The following is a 26,560-nucleotide window of genomic DNA, read 5'->3' on the forward strand; positions in this document are numbered from 1 at the left end:
AAAGTATAGTATATAGTATAAAGCTTATAGCAACTAAGCTTATAATTATTAGCTAATTAAAAGACTCTTTATAATATAATAAATATAATAAATATAGCTTATATAATTTAGTTAATAAAGATTCTTAAGGTATAATTAAAAAGACTTATAGTATAGTATAAAATTATATATAATAGTATATATTAAAAAGTATAGTTATAAAAGCTTAATTTTCTCTCTATTTAGTTAGAAAGAAGAAGAGTTATTTATAAGTAAATTCTATAGTAAAGCTACTAAATTAAGTATAGCTAGTAGCTTAAAATAACTTTTATAGCTATTTTCTTCTATAAAGTAGTTTAGCCTTTATAGCTTATTAGTATTTTTATTAAATTCTAGCTAGTATTTCTCTTTTAACCTTAATTATATATATAAAGAAATATAGATATAAAGTATATTAAATCCTTATATATAAAATATATATAAATATTCCTTATAGGCAATTTATATACTATAGTTGTTTTCTTTGTTTTTATATATATTTTTTATAGTAAGTAGTATTTACTGCTAATATTTAAGAGGCTAAAATAAATATCTTTAATAGTAGCTTTAATTTTATTCTTATAAGTAATATTAGTAAGTACTATAATATAAATTTACAGTTAAAAGAGCTTAATTTAATAGAGTTATTAATAGTTAAAAAAAAGGCTTATATATTAATTGCGTTATTATAGGTATAACAAAAATAAGGGGCTGACGATGTTATAAGGCGGCACGTTACTTATTTCTCGGAATAAAGTCTTGTGTCGATAGACGAGCTGACTAATTACATGTAGGGGCCGTGCCGTGGCCCGTCCTCTGCGTGGCTTAACTCGGCAACACCGCGGCCGAATTTATGCCATGACTAGCGTGTTCCCCGAATGCCGGGCCTTGAGTCCCGGACTCCCGGACTCCCGGCAAGGTGTCCTTATTAGTCATCGGCCTGATCTCGTCGGCATGTGATACAACTTGTCCTCCCAGTGTTTAGGAGCCTACGGCAGTCCAGGTCATTGCCTTTCTGCATCGTCACACAGAACCTAGTATCTAGGTGACTGTTTGACTTCTATTTTACGACCCCAAAGACAGGACATATAAATCCAGCATGTGTCAGGCCGTTGTCTCCTGTTTTGGGTGTCACAAATTATGTACATCACATACATCATAGTCTCGACGGCTTTAATCCATCATCAAGTTGGGAGGCTTAACTGCACAACTAGGGCTTACAGGCTTCAAAAAGAATCATAACTGCCCCTAGAGCGTACAGTAAGAGCAGGTGTCATGTAATAAGGGCTTGCTCACGATAGGAATACAAGGACTAAGAGGGGTTATGCACTCAATTTGAAGCAGTACTATAAAGTCTAAGGCTTTTAGTTTCTTGATCTAAAGGACTTGACTAATAAGAGCTATCTATACAAGAAGATGCTTGACTGTACAACTTGGCCTACGTGGTCAAGGCATTGAGAGGAAAGCCTTTACGCCTAGATAATTAGACCCTTATGCACCATATAATGGCATTGCAAGAGCTGCGACCTTAATGCATTTCAGCAAACTATATGGTTAAGGCCTTTTCACTACACTACACTGGTATTCGCAGGGAGTAGTTTTCACCTTTTGGGCCATTGCTGCATGGCGTACCCAAAGAGTCGGGCAGAGCGTACTATATCCCGGGCAAGTTCCGCATTAGACGCTTCAGGCTGACGGTTTTACGTGAGTCGTTCAACAAGACAGTCTACATTAAATTTGAGCTAGTAAAGCATCATGGACTTGGTCGCGTACATTTCTGCAAAAGGAGTATTTGTGACGGCATAGTTTTGGTGTATAACATGGCCGCCCTCGATTTCCAGCCTAATCGTAGTTCAGCACCTTCGACTTGACAAGAATAGCACTAACAAACCCATCCCACTCTCATCATAGTATTTTCAACCTAGGCTCGCTCGGGCGGCTGCACCACTTTGGATGCGAGGACCAGGACTCGGCGATGTAGCCCCATGGGGGGTCGCACCCATTGCCGCCAGCGCTCCAGCTTTTCGGGTTGAACTCGTAGAGCCTCCCTACTGTTTCGTCAGTGTGGATGCTAAAGTACGTTTCACGAAAAAGACTTACCCTCGGCACAGATGCAGACAAGAGGGAGACAGCATTCGTCAACGTGACTGGAGGCCATCAGCTTTCTGCTGTGGACATTCGTCTTCGTCTAGAACTGAGAGCTCTCACAATAGGTAGCATCCGCTCGCAGGATTTGTCCTGTCACGGGAGAGAAGCTCGGCGCCGCTGGCTGGACTTGTAGGCATAGCCGACGCCATGACTGTGAGAGCAGTGAGCGAGGAAAGGAAGGTATTCCTTCATTTTTTCGTTTCACAGGTCACATGAAAATGCTTCGTATCTTGAAATAGCTGCGAGAATTAAATCAGACACAGACGGTCACTGTGCCCTAGAGTTGCGATGGTAGCGGGATGCCTCAATATTTACTCCTAGAAAAAATGCGGGAACTGGCTTTAGTATGCCTGTGAGTAGCATCTGTCCCTATTTTCGTACACAGAGCTGGTCAGAGCTCTAGTTATGCTTATTCTGGGGCCGTTCTATCCGTCGTGTTTTTCCTTTGTTGAAAACAAAAACGTCTAATAATAGACCTACCCACACCTATAGTCTCAATAGTTCCCTTGTTACCGACAGCAGAAGGGCGTCTGACTTTTAGTCTTCTTGAAAAATGGCCAAGTATTGTTTCGTGTAAGTGCCACCTATTAGTTGCAGCCTGTCTCTACTCACAACGTCGGCAAATACACGAGGCTATATACCAATAGGACACAAAATTGGCGCAAAAAGATGGGGCGCGAGCGAGCCCCAGTGTACGGAATGAATAGTATTTGCCCTCTTGATTTTAATTCTGGCAATGCTTTGGGACTTGAAGAGACTATGCAGGCGCTATTGCCTGAGATCCACAGCAAACCGTCCATGGGCAGTGCTTTTCTTTGTTGGAAAGACAATTGTGTAGTTTGTAAGCCTTGATTTTATGTCAGGTTTCTCATTTGATTCTTTTTTTCAGCTATGCCAGGCTTCCAGCCGCATTAGTCCATATGTGTACGAGCTTAAGCGACACACTGCTTCCTCTGCCGTTGATTGAAAACGGGGAATCTAAAAGCACAGAGGGAATGGTCCGCATACTGGCTGAATTTTACAATACAATTGAAATATATCCCGGCTAGTTTGTACAGCATACAACAGACTCATGTTGGTTTTTAAGAAATGCGGCACTTGGCTGCGATATACTTGCACTACACGTTCCGAAATTGCAGTCCGGGCCAAGAGCCACACTGCGGTGACTGAATGAGAATTGCTTCTCAGAATCAGAATCCCAAAATCCTGATCAAATTTTTTCACTTGTTATCGAGATTCGCCTCCAAAATTCTGCCCGGCGATACCAGGAGTTAGCTGCGAGATATTGAAGGGCACTTGTGTCGACAAGTTGAGACGTAATTTTACAGCAACCCACTCACAGAGAAACTCGAGGAGCTACCGAGGATGCTTGGGCCATATTTTCGGGTTAGAATTGTGTATTAGATGACGTTTGTGCAATGCCTCAAAAGCGCTGTTGAGTGGCAAAGTTCCTCGCTTATTTAAGACTGTACATGAGAATGAGATTGATTGCTGGTGGTTCGCGGACTCTCGGAGCCGCGACAGCTTATCTCCGATGGCCGCCAGTGCACCAGGCCACACATCCAGATTCCAATTATGGTCTAGTCTGGTTTGCTATGGTTCAACTTCCGTCAATGGCGTCACGGTCACCGAACTCGACATCTGAACGCTCCATCAGCAATCATCAGTGATGCCGGCTCCGCCTACTCCCCATCGGTTTCCAACAATCTAGTCAATCTTGAAAATATACCTGTGCACAGACACGTTTGTTGCGCCTGCTGCAGTACAGTAAACCATCCTCTCTCTTGTCCGCCTCAGGACCTCCAGAGCTGCCGCTGTCAATTCTGCCTGCCAGAGCTCAACTCATCCGCCTTTCGTCGCCACTTCATTAACTCATCGAATACTTGCACCGGCTATTGAAGGCATCTACCGCCTTGTCGGAAATCGGATTGTCTATGGATCTGCATGATTCCGATCAGGACCCAGACTCCCCAAGCTCGTCTCAGCAGCAACTTGATGCAGACGAGGGCAGTGCTGGAGAGACAGCCAGCCGTTACTATGATTTAGATGATTGGGCAGATGATGATGATGATGATGATGACCCGGACTACAGAGACGAGCCCGACGAAGACGATGATGAGGACCAAGATTTCCAAGGTATGTGCGGGTAATTGAGCAACGTGACATCTATTCTCTTCATCATACAGCGGCCCCCTTTGAAAGCTTTGGTCGCTGACCTGTTACTTTTGCAGATGCATTGTCCGGAGGTGTAGAGTTTGGGCTTGTTGTGGGAGGCGATGACGATGGGGAGGATGATGAGGAACGACATGGGGAAGGAAGCGCAGATGATGATGGTGACGGCGGCTTAAATGACCCGGTTCGACACATCATGGCTCTCTTTACAGGTACGCTCTCGCCCTGTACACTACTTCGATGTAGTTTTGCACTGACATCATTATAGAAGGCGGGCGGTCCGGACTACTCACAAGAACTCAACTGATGGCCCTCTTGCGTAATCGCGATCTCACCAATGTCATGTTCAGTGACAATGCAGATGATGAAGGCTTCCTTAGCCATTGGGGCATCCGCAGACGACGTCCGCACAAGGATCCGAATCGGTTTCCAAAAGTACCCAGTGAACAGGGGACTAATCTCATGCGTACTGGTGCCTTTGGTGCCAACGACTATCATCTCCGCGTCCGAAAGCACATTGCTAGGCGCATGCTGGAGCGTGAGCTTGGCCTGGGAGACGGCCAAGAGAGAAGGCGGAATGGAAACCTGGTGACTCAGGTACGCTGTTGACTTATCCACCTGCCGACAGGTCGTCGCAAAACCGTCGCTGACGTCAGTAATAGGCCATGATACCGGGAACGAGGGTCGAGCAGATCATTCACTACGACGACCCCGTGTACTCTGGGCAGTTCTCTGACGATGGCAACTTCTTCTACTCCTGCTGCCAGGACTTCAAGGTTCGCATGTATGACACGTCAAATCCATACAATTGGAGACATTACAAGACGGTTTCCTATCCTTGGGGGCAATGGACCTTGACAGATGCGTCTCTGAGTCCCGACAATCGCTGGCTGGCATACACATCCATCCAGAGCATGGTGTCCATCGCCCCCACGGACCCAAATGACACCGGAGACCCCTATACCCTGGAATTGGACGACGGCCGTAGCAGACCGTCCCAGTGGGGTTGGAGAAATCGCGGAGGGTTTGGTATATGGTCCATTCGGTTTTCGGGCGATGGGCGAGAGCTCGTCGCTGGCACGAGCTCGAACTCGCTTGTCGTCTATGACATCGAGTCACGCCAAGTCCTACACCATGTTGATGGCCACTATGATCATGTAAACGCCGTCTGCTTTGCAGACAAGTCCTCACCACACATCCTTTACTCTGGCTCCGACGACGCCACCATCAAGGTGTGGGACCGGAGAAGTATGGGAGACGGGCGAGAAGCCGGCGCATTCGTCGGCCACATTGAGGGCCTAACATACATCGATAGCAAGGGCGACGGAAGATATATTTTGAGTAACGGCAAAGATCAGAGCATGAAATTATGGGATCTACGAATGGCCATGTCTACCAATCGGTTTCGGGACTCCGACCCAACTCAGTACAGCAACAATAGCGGCTTCGATTATCGGCGAGAGCTGTACGATGACGACGACTGGGACGTCCATCCCCAGGACAACTCTGTCGTAACCTTCAGGGGCCACCGGGTCTTGCGGACCTTGATCAGATGCCATTTCTCGCCACCCTCCGCGACCAACTCGCGGTACGTGTACTCGGGTAGCGCCGACGGAAAAGTCTACATCTGGAACATGGACGCGACGCTGGCCGGTACGATTCATGTGAAGAAGGCGACAATGGGAACGCGCCGCATAGACCGCCATACACGACTTCATTTCGAGGAACCTACTGGCTGGGGCACGTGCGTGCGTGATGCAAGTTGGCATCCGAGTGCCCCAATGATAGTCGGTAAGTGGCTCTCTTCCTCGTCTAGACAAGGATCGTGTGACAAAACTTCAGGACGCAATGCTGACTGGCATGTCTAAGCTTCGGCCTGGAATGGGTACAGCATGGCCAGGGGCACATGTACCGTGCACGCATTCAACGAGTCTTCTGGTGATGAGGGAGAGCCTGATATGCGCCGGAGCGTGGATTCCATGTTGAGGCCTGATCCAGAGGTGTATCAAACTTCAAGCTACGTATGAATGCATATATCCTTTCACGGACAAATCCATCCAGGCACTTGTCACTGGATGCCCCTGATCCCGCAGTCGAGGTTCTTGTAGATGGTCAGTAGTGAGTTGAAGCCGCCCGAAACTTTTCGGCCCAGCTCAAGTATTTCTGCTACGAGAGTCTGCCTGTCCAGTACCTCGGCGCTGGCTCAAGAGACCATAGTAAACCACTCAATCGCAGACGAAGATTTCGACTTTGCCAACATTTGCTGACTTGAAGAACAGGAATCATCAAAGCAACGGTGCATATATTCTAGTTGTTGAATCTATGTGTTGCTTGCTAAACTCATCAAAGTATGTGTTGACGTTGTCATGCAGCCCTCTCTCACAACAACAGACGGTACCATTTGTGCCCAATTAAAGGTCCCAAGATCAATAAAGAATCTTATTTCTGGCCATACTTGCCCCGGGAATTAGTACGCAGCAATCGTAACTGCCCAAGGTCATTTACGTACCAAGATAAATCCCTAACAGTCGGGAAGTTGCTCAAACTCACAAGACGGCAGGAGCTCTTCAGCAGACAAATCCCCCTGCTCGGTGCGGAAGAAGGAACTTTTGCTCGTGAGTCAGCATAGCAATGGGGATAGTTTCCATGACAGGCTGCTCACGTTGGGATGTCTTCCCCTGCGTAGAAGCACTGGACTTTCAGCGTGCCGTGCTCCCGGAATATACACTCCATTTGCCTTGCCCTGATGGTTGCAGCATTCCCGGGCAGCACCGATCCGTTGACGAGTAAGGCGCCGAGAAGGAGAGAAAAGACAGATCTCATCTTGACGATGTTATGTTTCAGTAAGAGTTGAATGGGGCCAAGTAAGTAAACGGTGAGCTACAGCGTCGACGTTGGTGCTTGACTTTTTCCCTTCTCGACCTGGAAAAACGAAGCATTTTGTAGTTATGTACTATTCTTTGTGTATCCAGAACGCCCATCTGGATTGATCACATGGAGCTCTCTGCCAATATTTCTCCCTGTGCGATTTAGTATGTCTGGTGTATTGAATAATTCTTCGGACTTGAATGTTCATGGTTTCTTTCTTTCAGCTCTTGGCTTCAATGCCGTGTGGAGTGATGTAATGCACTTGTTTCTGCTATAGAACAACTGCCAGCGAAAGCAGGAGACATTCGTCGGGTCACAGGGATCCGGGGATGGTGCGCCAAAGGCATCGACTATGTCTGATGAATGCTACTCAGCAAGAATTTGTACCTGTGCATACGAACTTGCCACACATTTACAAAGGGAATATATCTTTGGAAAAGGAACAGACTCCCCTCCGAAGGATCTCATCCAGGCACCAATACAGAGCGTCCCAACGAGAACAGGCCTTCATGAAACCGTCCAAACGAGCCAATGCTGTCCAGCCACCTACAAGGTCGGACAGTCAATCTAGTTGCACCGTCAGTCAACTTGACAGGACACCGCGACTTGGTGCTCGGATGGTGTTGAACCTGGACAAGCTAGCAGTTTGATCGGCTGCCAGCCGTCGGCTTGTGTTATCGAAGCCGAACGATTCTCCGGCCCAGACTATCCCGTGTCAGTTGTGCAACCAGAGAAACCTGCATCCGGTGTCGCGTCTTGGCCCGAAATCTCCACATCAACTGCTGCATCTGTGCAAACGAGGACTCCCGCTGCATACGAGCTACAGGGCGCTATTGTTGCCGTCACCGCTTTGCTTTCCTTTGCATTTGCTCACCCGGACTGATGGTAAAAGTGGCGCAGGCGGGATCGTGACGAAGATAGAAGGGGCACTAGGGGATTCGCAACGGCTCGGTTTTCAAGAGATGAACTTGGTACGGTTCACATTGGCAGTGGAACCCTAAGCTGATCGGAGCGGAGCGGTCAGACGTCGCATTATAACATTACAACCTGCAATCGAGCCCGGCTCATAGGCCCTTACGAAGGTCGCGGACGGGCCGGCTGCATCGGCCACGCCGGGACGGGACAAGAATCGCGGTTGTCATGGCGGGCCGTTGCCGGGAATGATCTAGTCCGGTAAGGACTCTCTTGCGGGCGGTTCGACAGCATCTTTGGAAGATTCCAACGTCTACAAGGCGTGCTGAGCGTGGAGGCACTCGCATGCGTTCTTCTTGACGGCCTTTTGGTTTTTCGGCCTTCAATGCCCTCTTGTATCAGTTCCAAGTTTCTTGTTAACCTTGGTTCCAATGACGGAGTTGCAGTCTACGCTCTATTAGGGACGTTACATGCGAGCATCTAAAAATTGTTCGGCGCCTCGTGATTTTGCCGAGTTTTTTTCAATCGCGCCGGGGACAATATTTCGGCTGCGAATGGCGCGCAAGAGCTGTGACGAGAAATTCTAGGTTCGTACAAGGAGACGCCTAGACCTTGGAATCCAAGGACCTTTGATACCAAGGAGTGTTGGCTGTTGCAGGGCCCTTGTCGCGGTCAAACAACCCGAGTCCAGTTCCAACCGAGTCGGGAAAGGCATCATGAAAGCACATATTACGGCGGCAACTATCTTCACGCCTTGGCCTCGCCGACCACGTCACATGTAACAAGGGCTGGGCTGTGAGATCAGGGCTTGGAGCAAATGACTCATATTCACATATGATATCGTATGGTCTTAAAGGTCCTTGGTTCCTCCATCTGACGGACCTGACCAACGAGGGCTTTATATACAAGATAGTGCTGGTGTGTGTAACCTGGCTAGGCAACAAAGGGGGCTATGCCCTTTGTGCCTTATTGTCTTGATGCCTTAGTGCCCGAGCCCACTGGTGGCCAATGAGGCTATCGTGATAGCTGCAACCTTTGTGCGTTGCAGCTAGTCATGTGGTTGAGGCTTTTCCGTGTAACATCACATGGGAATCTGGCAGCTCCACCGGCGTGTAAATTACGTGCGCAGCACACTAAGAATCGGTACGAGAAGACTTACAATAAGCACATCAAGGGCTACTTCGTTATCCGAAGGGAGTGGGGAGAATCGAAGAAAACGCCGTCGATTCACTATCTAGTGTAATCGATGGAGAGGTGAGCGACTCGATTACGTATACGCAGGAGTTGTGCCGCGTTGGAGCGTGCAGTCGGCCTCCCCTTTGGCCTCGGCTATGAACGAGGTTCCTGCCAGACTTGAACTCGTGTAGCAGTTGGAGAATGGACAAGAGCAAAGCGGAAAAGCGAGATGGGGGTCTTGATAGTGAAGATTCAACCGTGGGCGTAGTCGACTAAAAATCACTTGGGCTACTCCCTGCCCCTTTGAGGTTACTGGTGAACATGCCGCGAGAGTATAGAGGCCGGGCTTAAGAGCGAATCTCGCCATGGTCCACCGATCCATCAAGCTACCCACGAATATGTTGCCAGCAGGATACTACCGTGCGTACTCGGAATGCATAGTGCCCGATGGCCAGGACTCCTGGTCTGATCAGACGTTTTGCTCTGGTAGCCTATAGGGTACGGGCAAGGTTGCCGCAGCAGCGGTCAGCGCGTGAGAGCTGCATCATTGCTCTCGGAGGGGATGTTCGAATAAAAACATGATATATCCATGCCGACATTTGATCTGCTTGCGCCTTAGGTCTTAGTGTCCCGTGATGCTCGTATTCTGCAGCGTTTTGCAGCGCGACTTTGCGATACGCAATGACATCGGAACAATAATGGTCCGGCGCCGATGACGGTCCGGCCACGCCGGGCCCCTGCAAGCTTCCACCAGCTGGGGGTGGCTCGTGCGCCACCTTTGCACACCTCACCTCGTGTTTGGCTTCCTCCCGAACTTCGCCTCTTCCTTCGTCGCCGGCGTCGCTTCTTCATCGGCCATCCGATTCAGTCCATCACCTCTTCCATCAGGGTGTTCCCAGCGACCGAGTCGGACGATTCGGTTATTCTGCCATTGACCCTCCCCGAAAGTTGCGAGCGCGACGCCTCCGACGCGCTAGGACTGATTCCCCGGCTGTTGGCGGTGACACCATCAACGACCGAAAGAGGACCACGTTTGTGGAGATATATCTTGCAAGACTGAAGTATCCGAAACTAGACGGCTGAGGTCTAGGAGATATTTATTGGCCCACGGGTTGTTGGTTCGCATTGCCTGTACAACTCCAGGAACGCATTGCTTCGCCTGGTCTCGTTTGGTTGATGAATGAAAACTACCGGGGACTATGATGCAAGAGTCCGTCTTCTGAACTTATGTTGTTCTTGATTCATTTTCTACTACATTGTACGTACTAGAGCTTTTGTATCTCTGTCTTTCTCTTTTCTCTCTCTCTCTTTCTCTTCTTTCTCTCTCTCTCTCTTTCTTTGCAGCCTCTTGCTCTTTTGGCGGTCTTGGTCTCTGTGTTTTTGTACCTAAGCCTCCCTTGACTTGGAGGTAGTATCGATACATTTCGAGACTAATAGACATGAGTTTGAAAGAACAAGGGCCTCACCTCATCGCTCGATTTTATAGGATCACAAGCAGCAGCTGTCTCGTCGACTCATACTGCTTGCAATTAGACAACGCTCTGCTCTCTTCGGTTTGCGGACTTCACCATGGCGGAAGCTGACTTCGAGATTGACTTTTACGGGGATACTGCAACCGACCAGCAGTCCGAGCAGCAGGATGGACCTCAGCAGACCAAGGTTGACTACCAGGCCCATGAAGAAACTAACGGAGGAGATGAACCAACGGACAGCCACAAGAGCGCCCACGAGGACCATGACGAGCACGCCCAACCCCAGACCCATCAACAAGGAACAAAACGAAAGTCCGAGGAGGATGAGCGACCGGTCGATCCAGCAGCCACTTCGGCCCTCATGATCTCAGAATTGAGCTGGTGGACGACGGACGATGATATTCGAGGATGGCTTCGGAAAGCGGATGGCGAGGCCGAGATCAAGGAGCTGACATTTAGTGAGCACAAGGTCAACGGAAAGAGCAAAGGGTAAGGCCAAGGCTCAATGTGTCGCGCCACTTTTTGATGCCGGCGCGACCTCGCTGACAAGTCCTGCAGACAAGCATACATCGAGTTCCAATCACGCCAAGCCGCCACGTTGGCGAAGCGGTGCATAGATCAGCTGGCGAATGATGGCGGCCAGACTTGGCAAAAGAAGCTGCTGCCCACATATTGGAACCCCGGGGTGAACCCTTTCAAAACACTGCCCAAGGATGCCCCGGCGCGAGGGGTCAAGGAACAGCCCAGGGCATCGCCTCCAGGTCCGTATAACGAGCGTGGCAACTTCAGCGGAGGCTTCCGCGGCCGTGGAGGATTCGGCAACCGAGGAAACATGAACCAGGGCAACTTCAGCACCAACCGCAACTACAACAATAATGGCAACATGGGATTCAACAACAACATGGGTGGAGGGTTCAACGGACCCATGGGTGGCAACTTTGGCTTCAACCGCGGCAACATGATGGGCGGCGGCATGCGAGGCGGGCCTGGTGGTATGAGAGGCAATCGTGGTGGTGGCAACATGATGGGGATGAACCCCATGGGCGGCATGCCAATGGGTATGCCCGGCAACATGGGCATGATGGGTATGGGGGGCGGAATGCCAGGTATGCGCACAAAACAATGCTCACAAGCACGCTCAACATGGAAGAGACAGGAGACACATTGTTAACCTCAGCAGGTTTCCAGGGCATGGGTCCCAACTTCGGGGGCGGCTTCGGATTCGGCCAGAACCAAGCCGGTGGTGGCGGCGGCGGCGGTGATTGGGGTAATCCGCACGGAGCTAAGCGTCCTCGACCAGAGTGAAGAGCTGCTGGTTGTCCAAACTACAGAGGATTACGCTGAGTCGCTTGTGAAAGGCTCCGTGTACAGCAACGGGAAGAATATACGGACAAACCCGGGGGAAAGGGAAGGGGAGGGAACCGGCCTCGAAACTAGCTGCATTACATGTACTATAGATAAATCACGGACAGGTTGCTACGGAAATGGCGCGAAGAGCGTTGGATGGGTCTGTTTTAATGAAGATATCTTGAAAATACAGAAAAAAAAGAAAAGCCAACATTTCGTCAAAGGACCCTCTCCTCTCTCTGCACATGCAGCCCGCTTCCGTGACGGCAAATCGTCGTGCCGAGTTGACGTTGACGTCCCTGCACCTACATTGCACTACAGGGCAGGCGTGGCATCTCGTCGCAGCCTGGCCAGGGTGGCCGTCACCAAGTCGCCCATCTGCAACCACCTCTCTCTCAAGCTCCTTGCTGCCGTGTCGTTGGCGGCAGCGCACCGCTCCAGCTCGGCCAGCTCGCTCGCCACGTGCTCGCCGCACTTGCGCAGAACCCGACGCAGCACATGGTCGACGGCGTCGCGGTCCGCGTCCTCGTCCCTCCGCCCGTCGAGCACATCCCTCCAGTGGGCGCGCGGGCAGCACAGCATCCGCAGCGCCGTGTGCGTCCTGTAGCAGGCCGTCTGCGCGTCGAGCATGTACCCGCCCCAGAAGCCGGCGTCCTCCAGCTCGGCCCTCCGCCCCGCCGTGAACAGGGGGCACAGGTACTCGTCCAGGCCGATCTCGTCCCAGGGGTTCGCGGCCGGCGGCAGCGTGAAGCCGTACTCGACGAGCAGGGCGTCGTTGGAGTGCGGGCCGTACCGGATGAAGAGCTCGTCGCCGGGCCGGACGGCGTGCGTCGTGGTCACGGTGAAGGCGGCGTCGTCAAAGGCCACGCTGCACCCGTCGGGCGCGTGGTTGAACAGGTCGGCGACGGGCTGGAGCACCATGTGGTCCGCCGGGGGGAGCCTCTCCGTCGCCCTGGTGACGTGGTAGAAGGTCCGGCTGTTGACGAGATGCCACGAGTAGAGGAAGCGGGCCTTGGGGACGGACGGGTACGCGGCCGCCACGGGGGCCCAGTCGGCGTCGAACCTGGCCCGTTGCTCGTCGAGCAGCGACCTCGCCCGGGGGGGGAGGCGGCGCTGCAGCTCGGCGGGCCAGCTTAGGGGCATGCAGGTCTCCATGTCGGCTTCCGTGGGCAGGACGGCCCTCCAGACGGCGAAGTCGGCGTCCGTCTCGAGGCAGAGGGAGGCGGCGAGGACGGCGTGGACGGTCGAGCCCCCGAGGGCGCGGCGGATGGGCGCAGGCGTGTTGTTTAGCGTCCGGAGCATGGTGACTGGGACTGTGAGGATGTCCTCGCCGGCCTTTGGCTTGTGTCAGCTGGACCTGGAGCTTGCGTGGCTGGGCCAAGTGCGTGTGAGGAGGACCTCGAGGGCGCGAGATGCGACGATGCCTATGCCGCGGCCGGGAAGGGGTTTGGGGCCGATGCCGTTGATTCTGGCGCCCTTTGTCTCGGCCCACCTGAGCAGGCGCTCGATTTCGTCCATTTTCCCTTGTCTCTCCTAGGAGACGGTGACGGGTATCGAGTAGCGGTCTTGTCGAGGGTTGGCTTTTTTGAAGTATGTAGAGGGGCGTGTCTTCGGGGCAAGAAATCTCGGAGCGTGGCGGGCCATGGTTTCATGACGAGTGCAGCATGCTTTCAGAGTGAGCGCGCTCTGCGAGCTCTAAGGCCGATGAAGAAAGACGTTGGAAATTGTTGGCGTGAGGTTTTCAGGCCGCGTTGAAGCCGGCTCAGCTAAGCTCGCTTCGCGGAGCCGCTTTGAGGATTGATCGAGGTTCAAGTGGGGAACCGCGTCACGAATCACGACTCGCAATCACCACCTTGGAAAAGTCTCAATTCGCATCCTTGTTTCTTCTTCGCCCGACGGAACCTGCTGTGGACTTGATGTTGTGTGGGTTTTGAGAGCTTCTTGTCCGCTCCTGTCCATTACTTGACATGGAAGTATTTTCGAGCAATGCAGAGGCTATGCAGCGTGACCAAGAGCTCACTCTTCGCGGCCTAGTACTGCTACGATTGGATAGACTGGTACTCGATACCACGGCATTCAATGTCTTCTCTGGTGAAACGTGAAGCGGCTTGATATCCCGGCGTGCTTTCTTCTTGCGCCTTCTATCTCCAAGCCCGTCGCACGGTTTTGAAGCAGAAGTCGTCAATCGAAGTAAACGGTCCCCAAACCAGAGTAGACTTTTGGCGCTAAAGTCGTGGTGATTTTGTGGCGTGAATCTCATCGTTTCTGCCCGTCAAAGGTCGTGAGCGGCGTTGATTTGATGCATAGTCGGAGAAATATGAAGATGACTGACCCTGTTTACAAGGAGCTTGTGGACGACCAGATCGAATCGCCGGAGCAGCAGGCGTCTTGTGATATATGAGATTGCCTACTCAGTCGGCAGCGGTAAATGTGCTCACCCCGTTGCCTGTTGCGAATAAGTCCAGCCAGCAGAAACCTGACCACGACAGCAATCGGCAACAGCTCTCATCGGGTACTTGGTGCTCACTTAAGGACAGAGCCTCGACACGCTCTAGTGCGCTGCTGACTCGCATTATTGCATAGGGAAGGACGTGGTGTTGAACCCTGGACCCACCGCCAAGGAAAGCGTCCAGTCGAATCATCTTCAAGTACCAAGCTAAGCTCCGACCAAGCTCCGACGGCATCACAATCACATGGCTGATAGAATCACCAGCATCGCAACTCGACAATAGAATGCATCTGGCCCTGCGACGAGCACAATCGGCCCCAACCGCTCGGCATGCCGTCCGTGCCTTTGCCTGCGCCAGCTGCTCGCAACCCAAGTCCAGACAATTCTCCGTCTTGAATCGACCACCGCCCAATTACCCCGGCCATGTTCCTCTCACGAAGCTCGAGCGACTCGCCATGGCAGTCGGATCCAGTGCCATGGCACTAATCAATCCCTACCGCGCCGGTATGGACTCCGATCCTCGTCATCTCCCCCCGGCGCTTTCGTATCTAACACATCGCAGACCTCATTGCGCAAGTGGGCGAATCCACGGCAACACCGTACTTCATCTACCGCCTGCGCGACGCCATGCTCGCCGACCCAACGGGCCGCCGCATCCTCCGTCTCCGGCCCCGAATCACATCCAAAACCCTGTCCATGTCCCATCTTCGCTCCCTTCCCGAAAACACCGTCGGCCGCGCATACGTGGGCTGGCTGGACCGCGAGGGCGTGTCGCCCGACACGCGCTCCGAAACCCGCTACATCGACGACCCCGAGTGCGCATACGTCATGCAGCGCTACCGCGAGTGCCACGACTTCTACCACTCCATCACGGGGCTGCCCATCGTCCGCGAGGGCGAGGTCGCCCTCAAGGCCTTCGAGTGGGCCAACACGCTGCTGCCCATGCCGGGCCTGAGCATCCTGGCCGCCGCCACCATGAAGCCGCGCGAGAGGCAGCGCTTCCGGGCCACCTACCTGCCCTGGGCGCTCCGCAACGGCTCCCGAAGCAAGGAGCTCATCAACGTGTTCTGGGAGGAGCAGCTGGACCGGGACGTCGCCGACCTGAGGCGGGAGCTGGGCATCGAGCAGCCCCCCGATCTGCGGGCCATACGCAAGGCAGAGAGGCAGTACAAGAAGAGACTGAGCGGACTCGAGCAGATGAGCACGGGCGCATGAGCGCGTCGCACCCGCGTATCCCAGGAACATCTTGTACTTATAAGTTGGGCGGGGCGGAGACTACGCAAACGACCCGTGCAAGCCCCCCCCCAGCATCAGCAAATATTTGAATTGATTCACAAAAACCTGGTATCGTAATGTTGAGCCCCGTGTTCCGGCTCGGTCAATGCACTCCATGACGCGCCATCCACTGCCGCCTCACAAGCCGAGCAGGTCGTCGTCGTCGTCGTCCCAGCCCTTCCGTCTGCTCACGACAATCTTCTCCTCCTCCTTGGTATCTGCCATGGCGTTCAGGAGCTCCTTCAGCTGCGCCTCCGTGACCTTTTGCCTCAGCTGGCCCGTCTGCGCTAGCGTGATGAGCCTGTTCTCGATATCCGTCGCGCGCTGCTCCTTGACGAGCCTGATGCGGCCTAGGCGGTCGGCGGCCTCGGGGTGCAGAATCTGGTTCAGCACGTGTTGCCGAGCGTCGTCTTGCTGTCTGGCTCACAGGACACGCGGGGGTCAGCTTGTTGCAAGGGAACGTGCATGGGGGGGAGGGGGGGGGAGTAGGCGGGAGACGTGCTGTTTTTGACCTTGGTCCTGGCCGCCGTTGGATGGTTGGCCGCCGCCGCTTGCGCCGGACTCGGCCCTGAGCTGCTCGAGGCGGGCTTTTCGGATCTGTCGTGCGCTGGTTAGACGGGCCTTGCGGAGGGCCAAAGTCGAGGGGGGAGGGAGCTGGGGTACCTGTTCGAGTTCGGAGTCGTCCATGGCGATTTCGCTTGCCGTCGTCATGGTTCGAGGTCTCAGGTGATGGCGGGGCAAGATGCTGCTGGAGGGGCAGCGGAGATGGCTTCGGCGGGCATCACGTGAGGCTGGAGAAGCAAGTATTGAACAGAACGCAAGAGAAACCAAGACCCGGGTGAATGCCGAGGTGGCCCGAGTGTGTTTGCTTCTTGGGTCTCGAGGCCTTTTTTTTCAACAGAATATCACTAGCCTTGTACAACAAGTGCTGACGGCGCTACGTCGTACATCGTACATGGCACAGAGTTGACTCGCGCGCTCCGAGATGGAATACCGCCTTGATTACACGCCCATGCTATGCGAAAATGATATATACATGACAAAACAATGCAGCCATTACACAGTCGTCACCGTGGCGTTGTCCTATATCTGAACGCTGAGTGACTTGGTATAGATGTCTCCTCCATGGGTATGTACGAGTTGAGTCGCTCGATGGCCTGGGAGTGCTTCGCCTTGATCATGTCCCGCATCATGACGTTCATACGCAGATCCAGTCCTAGCTTCTGCCCGCGGCGCAGAAAATAGCCATTCAGATACTCCACGTCTGTCGGCAACCCGTGCTCAATCCGTCGGACCAGTTGGCTTGGCTGTGATTGCTTCCCCATTATCCTGCCGTACATGAACTTTCGAACGCCCTTGCTCTGCACGTAGTCTCTGATGGCCGTTGACCCTTCCAGTTCCGGCATATTCTCAAGAACTTGGATGATCTCGGACAGCAAGCTGTGCATCATGCGCTGCGCTGCTGGGTTCTGCAGTAAGCCCTGGTATGGCATCTCTAGAAGCACGCACACAGGCTCGACGACAGAGTCGAAGATGACTGCAGGCAGCTTGAATCGGAGCCACTGGTCAAAGGGCGTCATTGTCGTGCGAAGGTCCTTTGCTTCTTGTAGTGTCTTGACGAAATTCGGCCGCGACTCGACCTTGTGCATGTCGTTGACGCGCATCCGAGGCGCCTCGGCAAAGGTCAACTTTGTCTGGCCGTGTTTGAGCTGGGTCACCGCGTCATATGTTCGATTGAACGCCAGCCGGTGGCTCATGTGGCCTAGCCAGAAGCTCGGTGCTGCATCTGTCGTTCCCTCAAAGATCCTCTTTCTCACATCCTCGAGCACTCCTAGCCCATCATTCATCAAACATACTGTCGTGTTTTCGTCAATTCGGTTCTTCACCGCCTGCAGAGCCTCTACAGCTTCGTAACCTCGGCCTGATACCACGAGCTGGTCAATTTTCGAATCATCGTCTTGGGCGATGGCCCTGGGCATGGCGGCGAGGTTGGGCTCGACGTTGGGTGCTGACCAGCGGTTGCTTGGACGGGCCTTTTGAATGTTGCGGTACTTTGAGGAGCTTCTCCTCCACCCGAGCATTTCCACGGAATCGTATACGCTCGATAAGGCGTGGGCAATGAACTTGGACCTTTCATCGTCACCCAAAATATGAATCTTGTGTACAGTCGGCGAGTTAGCCGCCTCCCTGGGGAGCAGCACAGAGGGCACGTAAAATTGTGGTTGTGGTCGCGGCTTGGCTATCGGCGAATCAAGCTGATATGAGGTCGACCACGGCCGTTGTATCGGATCTGCTGGACTGCTCGGAGGCGCAGGCTCGCGCGACTGGTGTCTGCCTGTGCTCGAGGCAACAGTGCCGTAACGGCGCCTGGCCACCCGGCCAACACAGGGACTAACTCGCATACACGATGCGTGCGTCTGGGATATCCGTGCGGATAAGCGCAAATCTCTTGGTCCAGCCACTTTGAAGGCGATTATGAAAAGCTCGCGAAAGTCGCAAAGATGAGGGAGGTGTGGGGGTCGCGGATGTTCCGGAGAATTACACGACAGAACAGAGGAGAAGAGGTGTGAGTTGTCTTATCGGCCTCCTGGGCGATGTATCGCAGGCTTCGCAGCAAATGTCGCGTTGAACTCAATGGCTGGAGGATGGTGAGGCAGTGAAGGAGACGACCAATATGCCGGACCGGGAAACGACGGGGAGATGTCTTCAAAAATCGCCCTCACGTGGGCCAATTGGGAGCAGGCAGTTTCTACTCGAGGTCGCCCCACAAATTCTCACAAACCATCACAAGACGATCGTGGACTTTAATTCCTTGCCTCCTCTGGTCACACATGGCTTGCAGGGGCACAGAGACGGCCAGCTTTGGAGTCTGTTTATACTCTTGAGGAGCTATCCAATTGTACATTTGTTCCTGCAATGTCGCACCCGCACCGAGCCCTGCCGCCTACTCCTTTGTCAGACACACCAGTCACTTTATTATGCAGACTAACCCGAGGGAACGCTCCCGACGACACGGGGCCTAGAATTCGCCAGACGTCAGCAAGTGGCTAATCTGATAACTAAGTTGTCGTTAGAACCTAGGTGACAAGACAAATTGGGAGAAACTCGCAGCAGCAGTCCACAAGAAACATGGCCCTCCTCGAGAGAAACCACGCCTTTGGAGTGGGTCGTTTGTCGCTCTGTTGGGTTTTTGACTGAATCCTCCAGGCTTATTTACTCCAATGGAGTTTGGGGCCAACGGCGGTTAAACTACAGTCTGTTTCGACCGATCAAAGCCGGTTGGAAAACCAAACGCCATTGATATACGACGATCATCATGACAACATGTACTCGAACGCAAACAAAACTGGCCTTGGAGCCATCTGTGGGAGTCGGACTCAACCCCGGTGATACTACTCCACGGCAATTACTAGAAACCAGCAGCGCCGACCAGTCCGCTGAGTCGGTTGCCGGTGGCCTCCGAGTGTCCCTGTTCCGAAAGGTGGCCGTTATTACACAACTTTCCGGCGTCAATTTTGCTTCCAATGCTGTCAATGGCCTCGTCGTCGTCGGCTTGCCTACCATCACGGCCGACATCGAGCTGGATCCGTCGCTGGCTCTTTGGCCAACCTCGGTCTCAAACTTGGCCAATGCCTCGGCTATTCTGCTCGCTGGCTCTGTGGCCGACTCGATTGGCCCACGGACGGTCAATCTTGCCGGCGGCATCGTGACGGGAGTCTTTGTACTCGCCGGGGGTGCCTGCAAAACAGGCACGCAGCTTGTTGTGATGCGAGCCCTGCAGGGCGTTGGCTACGCCATGCATCTTGCGTCGTCTGTCGCCATTGTCACTACAACCCTGCCCCGTGGGAGGCCACGAAATTTCGCCTTCTCCTGCCTTGGTCTTAGCCAGCCGCTGGGTTTCTCGCTTGGTCTAGTCCTCGGGGGTGTCCTTCAGGACCTCCTGGGTTGGAGAGCAGCTTGGTACATCTACGGCGCTCTGACTCTTGTCCTCTCTGCTGTTGCCACCTGGGCGTTGCCAAAGTCTCATTACGAAAGGACAGTTCGAGGCACCGTGCATAATTTCAAGCAGAGAGTAGATTGGGTTGGCGCCGTGCTGGCCTCGACTTTTATGGCGCTGCTCTCCTACCTGTTTGCGTGAGTTCACCGCGCCGCCCTCGTGCTCACGGCGTTCCGCCAAGCTTACAGTCTTGAAGGACTATTAGTGTCGATCTTGCCAAGATCCGAAACCCCGAAAGCATCGTGTTTATTTGCCTGATTGGGATTCTGTTGCCGCTGTTTATTGGCTGGGTCCATCGCCAGGTCCGGCTGGGCAGACCGGCACTGATCCCCAACTATCTGTGGAAGAATACTGCATTTGCCAGCATTTGTGGCACTGTGGCTCTGTCGTTTGGTGTATCAACATCCATGGAGTTGTTTGCCAGTTTGTTGTGAGTCGAGGGTCCCTAGACCAGGCGTTTGTTGCGAGTTTTGTCATCTTTTCTCCCTTACTTTCCTGGTTAAAAGAACTAACAACCATTCTCAGCTTCCAAGAGGTTCAGCGCCTCTCTGCCCTTGAGACCGGCCTCAGAATCATCCCAAGTCTGGCCGTTGGAGTGATTCTCAACTTCACGACCGGTCTATTCGTCGACCGGGCTCCGGCCCCGTGGATTGTGACAGGGTCGTCCATCATCTGTTCAATATCGCATCTGCTCATGGCGACGATCAAAGTCCAGTCCCCGTATTGGACGAATGCCTTTATAGCCCAGCTGCTGGCGCCTGTGAGCCCCGACGTACTCTTCACAGTAGGTCTCATCATCATCTCGGACAACTTTCCTGACGACACGCAGGCACTGGCGGGTGCCGTGTTCAATACCGCGTCTCAGTTCGGCCAGGCTCTCGTCTTGGGCGTCATGCAGATTGTCTCGACGGCCGTGACATGGGACCACGGCAACAAGAGCATGCCCATGGCTGTGATGGAGGGGCTCAGGGCAAGCTTCTGGACCATGTTTGGGCTCATGATGGCTTGCACTTTATGGGGGGCAGTTGGCCTACGAAAGACTGGGAAGATCGGACTTAAACGAGACTAACTAGTTAACCTGGGCGCCTTTACAGGGGCGGAGAAGACGAAGGGAAAACAATGATATACTCAGCGATAATAAATGCCCGTCCTTTTGGCCCGGAACCAGCCATCGTGTCCCGCTGGGCACGTTCGGTTGTGTCTTGTGGCAAATCCGCGTAGAGTTTGAATCAGTCAGCTCGGCGATCCCAAGAAGTCCGAGGCGGCATTTGTCACACCAAAAAGGGACTTATCTTGTGGTACGGAAGTATGCCGCCTTCATCCTGGTCTCTAGTACTACCCTACCTGCGGCGCGTGTTTACGTCTGGTCGGGTCGGTTTCACGGCTGTCAGCCACCTGGCGCCTCTTTTTAGGCGCCCTCGGGAAGTTGTTCAAGTTCATCAGACTGCTATTTGCCGTTGCGAAACGTCGTCCATGGCTCAACCAAAAAAGGATTAAATAGGACAGGCTGTCGCGGCTGTCGCATGTCTTTGGTCGAAAGAAAAATCTGCATCTGGAGCAATTGTCATCACCAACGTGCCAACCATGAAGATCATTATTGTCGGAGCGGGAATCTCGGGCTGCGCCGTCTACCTCCAACTTCGGAAGCATCTTCCCAAACCACCATCGGGAGAAGCGCACAAAATCACAATCTACGAGGCGTACGACACAAACGTCGACACTACCTCCGACGACCGCGGCTATGGCCCAACACATTCATCCACCCTCATTGTAGGCGGTGGCCTGGGCGTTGCGGCCAATGGACTCGGCGTCCTGCAGCGGCTGGACGAGGACCTGCTGCGTGACATCGTCCGAGACGGATATAGCTGCGCGACGATGAACATGAAGAGCAAAAGCGGAAAAGTTCTGGCACGCATGCAGCCGGCCGGTAAGCCAGCTTTGGACGGACAGGGGCAGGATACCATGAACACTGTTGCGTGCAGTCGCCATGCGCTGTGGCGACAACTTCGCAGGAGGATCCCCGACGACGTCATTGTCACAAAGAGAGTCTCCGAGGTGGTCGCCAGATCCGATGGTCTGAACGTGGTCAGTTTCGTCGACGGAAGTCCGTCTGCGGAAGCCGATCTGGTCATTGGCGCCGACGGGCTCAAGGGTTTAGCCAAGAAGGCAATTTTTGCGGGTGACGGTGACGGCGACACGACGGACCCCTTCCCGCCGCACTACGAGTAATAAATCCTTCATCTATCACCGAGTCGGGAATCAAAATCTGACACCATCACAGGGGTCTTTGCGGCGTTGGTGGCTTCGTCCCTTTCTCGCTCGTCAAGGATCACGTCGAGATTGGGTCGATGAACTTTGTCATGGGTGGCAACGGGTTCTTTGGCTACTTCATCGCAGAGAGCGCACCGGATGCGCCTCATCGCGACTCTGCCCACCACGTTTCTCCGCCAGGGGAGAGCGTCGGTTGGTGGTCGACGTATTCCGTCGACAAGTGCCCCGACCCAAAGTCGGTGCGCAAGGAGGATATACTTGAACAGCTTCGCCTACGCCACAGGGACTGGGACGATCCCGTGATACGCAAAGTCCTCGAGACTTCAAAGGTGACATGTATGTACCCCACATGGGTCGTGCCTCCGCTGCCGACGTGGGAGCGAGACGGCGTCGTCTTGGTAGGGGATGCTGCTCACGCGCTGCCGTCTACCTCTGGCCAAGGCGCCTCGCAGGCCCTGGAGGATGTGGAGTGTTTTGCTCTCTTTCTCAGCCACCACTTGGGCGAGGCTTATGAGTCGAACGCGGGCGATTCTATTGACCACAAGTACATCATCAAGACGGCGGCGAAACAATACTTGCATCTCCGCCAACCTCGTGTGAAGGGGATCCTTGACCACGCTCAAAATTGGCAGGACTGCAAGCGCGATAAGACGGTTATTGAAGAGTACATCATGTATGCCTGGATGTGGGCGATAGGTAAGCAGGCCGTCTGGATTGTACCTTCGTCTCACATTGTCCGCTTTGCACGATGGCATTCTTTCGAGATACTGACCCCAGGCAGGGTGGTTCCCAAACATTCTGACGAAGCCGTTGAAACAGCTAGTGGAATATAATATGGCTGCTGAAGTCGACAAGGTTCTAAACGCCCAGCGGTTAAGCTAGTTTTGCTCTCGTCTACCCATCAGCGAGCATGAGAACAAAACTTGTGCAGCTGGCGAATCCAACAAGTATCTCGCTATCCACGAAGATGAATGATGGCAGTTAAATACATAATGTCTGTTCAGGTCGAGCTTCTCCAGGCAGCAGTCGTGCCCACTCCACTCTGATTTGCGCATCTCAGGAACTTTATGACTACCCACGCACCCAACTTTTCCCTCACTCCAATTTCCTTGGTGGTGGACATGTCATCTCTCGTACCTCTGTCCCTTTGACCGGCTACACTGCTGGCCTTGGGCCCTCAGGAGGCGTGGCACCAAGCTGGACTACTACTCATGGAAACTCCTTGAGCCGCGGGTCCGTGGTGCCTTGCCGCCCACTTGTCGGAAAACTCGTGGTCCTCAAGATCCATAGCATAGTATTACGTGACTTCAGTCGGGAGAGCTGGGGCGCTCCAGGTCTGCTTGTTCGTGGTAGAGAAGAGGATCGCTGTGCTGCCACGGCCGTACGTCGTCGGCGCTGGCACTACCACGGCCGGATTCACGTCAGGAGTCTGTGCCTCGATGAGATCTAGGCAATCACTTTGGGAAATCGGATTCATACTCGGATCGCTGACTTTGACTCATGTGACAGATTTCCCCAACGACTAGCACGATGCCAACCCAGTCATGTCCGACATTGTGTGGAAAACTACGCGACTTGTGTAAGCAACGGTTCGCCACCGCTCTTTTGGCATGGTGACTGTGTCAGGAAGCTTTGAGATCATGGATCTTTACTTGCAAGTTCTTAAGCACCCTCATGGTGCCGGCGACTTTCTTCACATCAGTGGCTTTGATACGAGCTGCGTGAGGCTGGATGACCACGTCGCCTGGATCGCTGACCACTTGACCGTTGTTCCAAACTGCCAAATTGCGGCCTGGTAAAATAAGGAATAAATATTGCCTCCTGAATTTCTCGCTTACAGTTTTTTTTATACAAAGACTCTGGTTTGCGATGTACCTGCTCGCATGCATACTGTAGCAACGCCGACAATTGCACAAGCCGAACGCCAGTTTTCTGGATCTTCCATCAAGCGGCAGACGGTTCACGGCGGTGACGTGCCGAGAGATTCCAGCGCGGTCAGGAGGCGCTGCGGCCATGCGAGTGGGCTTGTTGAAGAAGAAGACATTGCCCCTTCCGCGAAGATAATATTCGGCGTCTTCAACGATCCAGTGATGTGATTTGATGAGTTGTTCCACTTGTCCCTCGACGTCAGTGGAATTTCGGCCACAAGACACCATCTGTTGCAACGTCTGCATGTCCAAAGTCGACACACCAATGTGGAAGCTCTGCACGACGCCATTTTTCTTCACTAGCTCGTCGATGTCGATGCTCATGAATCGTATGCGCTTCAAGGAATACTCTGGCTTGCAAAATGACGTTGTGGGCTGTACGCTCGGCCACGGCGCAACTCTACAAGTTGACGGGCATTCTTCGTTTTTATCGCCGTAGCCGAATATCCATCGTAGGAACAAGCGGATAGGAAACATTTGTCTGTCATCGTTGAAGCCTGGCCCTCCTTGCCTGGTGTTAGGAAAGGTTTCACGACAATGAACCAGCTGGTAAATACGCACTTTTTATACCTACTCTCTGCGTCATTCGCCTGCATGTTAGCCAGCCGACAGTCGTAATCTGGTGCGCCAAGACTTTACGCTACCCAAGACTTAACGCTATCCAGATTTCAAGGCAGCTTCCATGTTCTTCTATGCGCGTGCTGTGGTACCGTCGAAGAGGCATGGCGCGTTATTCTGGTGGCTGTATCCAGACAGAGCTGACGGAGCAATAGCAATGACATGTTCTGATTGATTCCTCGGACCTTGCAAGTTGGTGTGAATGGAAGGCCGGATGTCGACGATTTTCCATGGACGACGCAGGCAAGTGCAATCACGTGTTGCTGTGCACGACGTACACAACTCCGACGTATAGGTAATAGTTAGTACGTATCCAGGTAGGTACCAATCTTGGTAAACTTGATTATTAACTTCACTTTGGTGCTTCAAACTCGAGTACATAAAGTATAACTTCACTGCCCAGTACGTAGGTAGGGTACTTAACTAGCACTTAGTATGCTTTAGGCACCTTTCTTACCCCCCTCATACGTTAGATGATGGATGTACGGAGAAAACACAGCCTCGATGGCTTGCCATTGCGCCCCGCACCAAGCAGGCATGCTGGCTCTGCCATTCCGAAACTTGAAACGAGAAGCGCAAGACCTGGTCGCTTCATAAACCTTCTTGCCCCTCTCGATCACCTAAAACTTCTTCATTGCCCATCCTTCCGTCTTCGATCGCTGCTAACCGCCCCTTACCCCGTCTCGACCTTGGGCGAACCGACTCCGCGCCAGACTTCAAAATGGTATCCGCCGACCGCCAGCTCATCATGGAGACCAACCGGTCTCTCCGCAATATCAAGACTGTACGACTCCCTCCATACGTCTCATTTATTTTGCCCTTGCGCTGATAAGCCCTTTGCAGGAACTCGAGAATCTCCTTGAAAAAGGCGTCATTGATGAGGGGGTCTTCGACCGAATCCACGCGGCTCTGCCGCCAGAATCATCCCTCTCCGGGCCTCTCCGCACAACCAGCGGCAACGCCTCGACGACTGCTGCTCGAGAGAGTCCCGCTCCCGCCGCGGGTAGCACTGCTTCTCCTGCGCCTCCCACGCAGCAGCTGCAAAACCTGGGCATGAACAACAGCAATCCCGAAACCACGACACCTTCGCCAGGACCGCCATCATATGACCAGACTCCCGCGCCAAGCTTGCCCAGCCGCTCCGCCAAGCCCATTCTTGCCCACGCACGGGCTTTGTATCGTTATGTCGCTTCCGATAATCGCGACGTGTCTTTTGAGAAGGACGACCAGATTGTTGTGTATCAGTACATGAATCAGGACTGGTGGATGGGCCAAAACACCCGAACCAGCCAGGAGGGCATCTTCCCCAGGAACTACGTCCTTGTCGAGCACGAGGAGAAAAAGTCTGCTTACGTTCCCTACCCTCAGCCCCAGTATGGATATCCCCCTGCTGGACAGGGCCCACCACAGCAGCAGAACCCGTATAGCTCCAGCGTGCCGCCTATGGCTGTCGCCGAAGGCGGGCAGCCTGCCAATGGACAACAGCAACAAGGAGACAGTAAGGTTGGAGAGTATGGCAAGAAGTTTGGCAAGAAGCTCGGCAATGCTGCCATCTTTGGCGCGGGCGCTACTATCGGTGGCAATATTGTCAATAGCATCTTTTAATCAATGCTTGCGTGGAGATGGAGGAGGAACCAGAAGGTCTGGTTTGATCCCATGGGTAACGGCGTTTGGCGTTCAAGCAATGTTAGTAAATTGTTCGGTAAAGCTAGAGATTCTACAGTCAAATCGGAGGGTTCTGTTTCCTGAGTCAATGTCGAGCGTGTTGAATGAATACTGGAAAAGAGGCAGCCAGGCACCTAGAAAGGCAAGCCTGGTCGCCCCATAAGCGCCCCACTAATCTAGACCGACCCTTCAAAAATTCTGTCTCGTCTTTCAACACGTGAGCGTTCCTTCAATGAAACGACCA

The 26,560-nt window shown here is 53.1% G+C and overlaps 11 protein-coding genes across 11 annotated transcripts; 6 read left to right on the top strand and 5 right to left on the bottom strand.

Annotated features, from left to right (window-relative positions):
• Positions 1–1,760: 1,760 nt before the first annotated feature.
• MAM_03133 (uncharacterized protein) lies at positions 1,761–2,315 on the bottom strand (the record flags this gene model as incomplete). Its single annotated transcript, XM_040821932.1, has 4 exons — positions 1,761–1,860; positions 1,964–2,066; positions 2,119–2,165; positions 2,227–2,315. 4 exons carry the CDS (start codon positions 2,313–2,315, stop codon positions 1,761–1,763), a joined length of 339 nt encoding a protein of 112 aa, XP_040679737.1.
• A 1,785-nt stretch (positions 2,316–4,100) lies between these two features.
• MAM_03134 (WD repeat protein) lies at positions 4,101–6,365 on the top strand (the record flags this gene model as incomplete). The annotated part of the gene is made up of 5 exons (XM_040821933.1): positions 4,101–4,302; positions 4,398–4,550; positions 4,607–4,935; positions 5,001–6,129; positions 6,208–6,365. The coding sequence occupies 5 exons, from the start codon at positions 4,101–4,103 to the stop codon at positions 6,363–6,365; spliced, it is 1,971 nt and encodes a 656-aa protein (XP_040679738.1).
• Positions 6,366–10,863: 4,498 nt separating this feature from the next.
• MAM_03135 (RRM domain protein) lies at positions 10,864–12,071 on the top strand (the record flags this gene model as incomplete). The annotated part of the gene is made up of 3 exons (XM_040821934.1): positions 10,864–11,255; positions 11,325–11,872; positions 11,947–12,071. The coding sequence occupies 3 exons, from the start codon at positions 10,864–10,866 to the stop codon at positions 12,069–12,071; spliced, it is 1,065 nt and encodes a 354-aa protein (XP_040679739.1).
• A 357-nt stretch (positions 12,072–12,428) lies between these two features.
• On the bottom strand, positions 12,429–13,415 carry MAM_03136 (SET domain protein; the record flags this gene model as incomplete). The annotated part of the gene is made up of 1 exon (XM_040821935.1): positions 12,429–13,415. One exon carries the CDS (start codon positions 13,413–13,415, stop codon positions 12,429–12,431), a length of 987 nt encoding a protein of 328 aa, XP_040679740.1.
• A 1,431-nt stretch (positions 13,416–14,846) lies between these two features.
• On the top strand, positions 14,847–15,777 carry MAM_03137 (ubiquinone biosynthesis protein coq-4; the record flags this gene model as incomplete). The annotated part of the gene is made up of 2 exons (XM_040821936.1): positions 14,847–15,066; positions 15,125–15,777. 2 exons carry the CDS (start codon positions 14,847–14,849, stop codon positions 15,775–15,777), a joined length of 873 nt encoding a protein of 290 aa, XP_040679741.1.
• Positions 15,778–15,975: 198 nt separating this feature from the next.
• On the bottom strand, positions 15,976–16,548 carry MAM_03138 (DNA-binding TFAR19-related protein; the record flags this gene model as incomplete). Its single annotated transcript, XM_040821937.1, has 2 exons — positions 15,976–16,259; positions 16,350–16,548. 2 exons carry the CDS (start codon positions 16,546–16,548, stop codon positions 15,976–15,978), a joined length of 483 nt encoding a protein of 160 aa, XP_040679742.1.
• Positions 16,549–16,904: 356 nt separating this feature from the next.
• MAM_03139 (2-dehydropantoate 2-reductase) lies at positions 16,905–18,239 on the bottom strand (the record flags this gene model as incomplete). The annotated part of the gene is made up of 1 exon (XM_040821938.1): positions 16,905–18,239. The coding sequence occupies one exon, from the start codon at positions 18,237–18,239 to the stop codon at positions 16,905–16,907; it is 1,335 nt and encodes a 444-aa protein (XP_040679743.1).
• Positions 18,240–19,153: 914 nt separating this feature from the next.
• MAM_03140 (Major facilitator superfamily domain, general substrate transporter) lies at positions 19,154–20,903 on the top strand (the record flags this gene model as incomplete). Its single annotated transcript, XM_040821939.1, has 3 exons — positions 19,154–19,971; positions 20,031–20,264; positions 20,360–20,903. The coding sequence occupies 3 exons, from the start codon at positions 19,154–19,156 to the stop codon at positions 20,901–20,903; spliced, it is 1,596 nt and encodes a 531-aa protein (XP_040679744.1).
• A 515-nt stretch (positions 20,904–21,418) lies between these two features.
• Positions 21,419–23,555, top strand: MAM_03141 (Aromatic-ring hydroxylase-like protein; the record flags this gene model as incomplete). The annotated part of the gene is made up of 3 exons (XM_040821940.1): positions 21,419–22,059; positions 22,116–22,801; positions 23,110–23,555. The coding sequence occupies 3 exons, from the start codon at positions 21,419–21,421 to the stop codon at positions 23,553–23,555; spliced, it is 1,773 nt and encodes a 590-aa protein (XP_040679745.1).
• A 172-nt stretch (positions 23,556–23,727) lies between these two features.
• MAM_03142 (uncharacterized protein) lies at positions 23,728–24,629 on the bottom strand (the record flags this gene model as incomplete). The annotated part of the gene is made up of 3 exons (XM_040821941.1): positions 23,728–23,897; positions 23,997–24,539; positions 24,608–24,629. 3 exons carry the CDS (start codon positions 24,627–24,629, stop codon positions 23,728–23,730), a joined length of 735 nt encoding a protein of 244 aa, XP_040679746.1.
• A 743-nt stretch (positions 24,630–25,372) lies between these two features.
• Positions 25,373–26,256, top strand: MAM_03143 (SH3 domain containing protein; the record flags this gene model as incomplete). The annotated part of the gene is made up of 2 exons (XM_040821942.1): positions 25,373–25,435; positions 25,495–26,256. The coding sequence occupies 2 exons, from the start codon at positions 25,373–25,375 to the stop codon at positions 26,254–26,256; spliced, it is 825 nt and encodes a 274-aa protein (XP_040679747.1).
• Between the last annotated feature and the right edge of the window lie 304 nt (positions 26,257–26,560).

This window comes from Metarhizium album (genome assembly GCF_000804445.1).
Source record: "Metarhizium album ARSEF 1941 chromosome Unknown scaffold_6, whole genome shotgun sequence".
Taxonomy (NCBI): domain Eukaryota; kingdom Fungi; phylum Ascomycota; class Sordariomycetes; order Hypocreales; family Clavicipitaceae; genus Metarhizium; species Metarhizium album.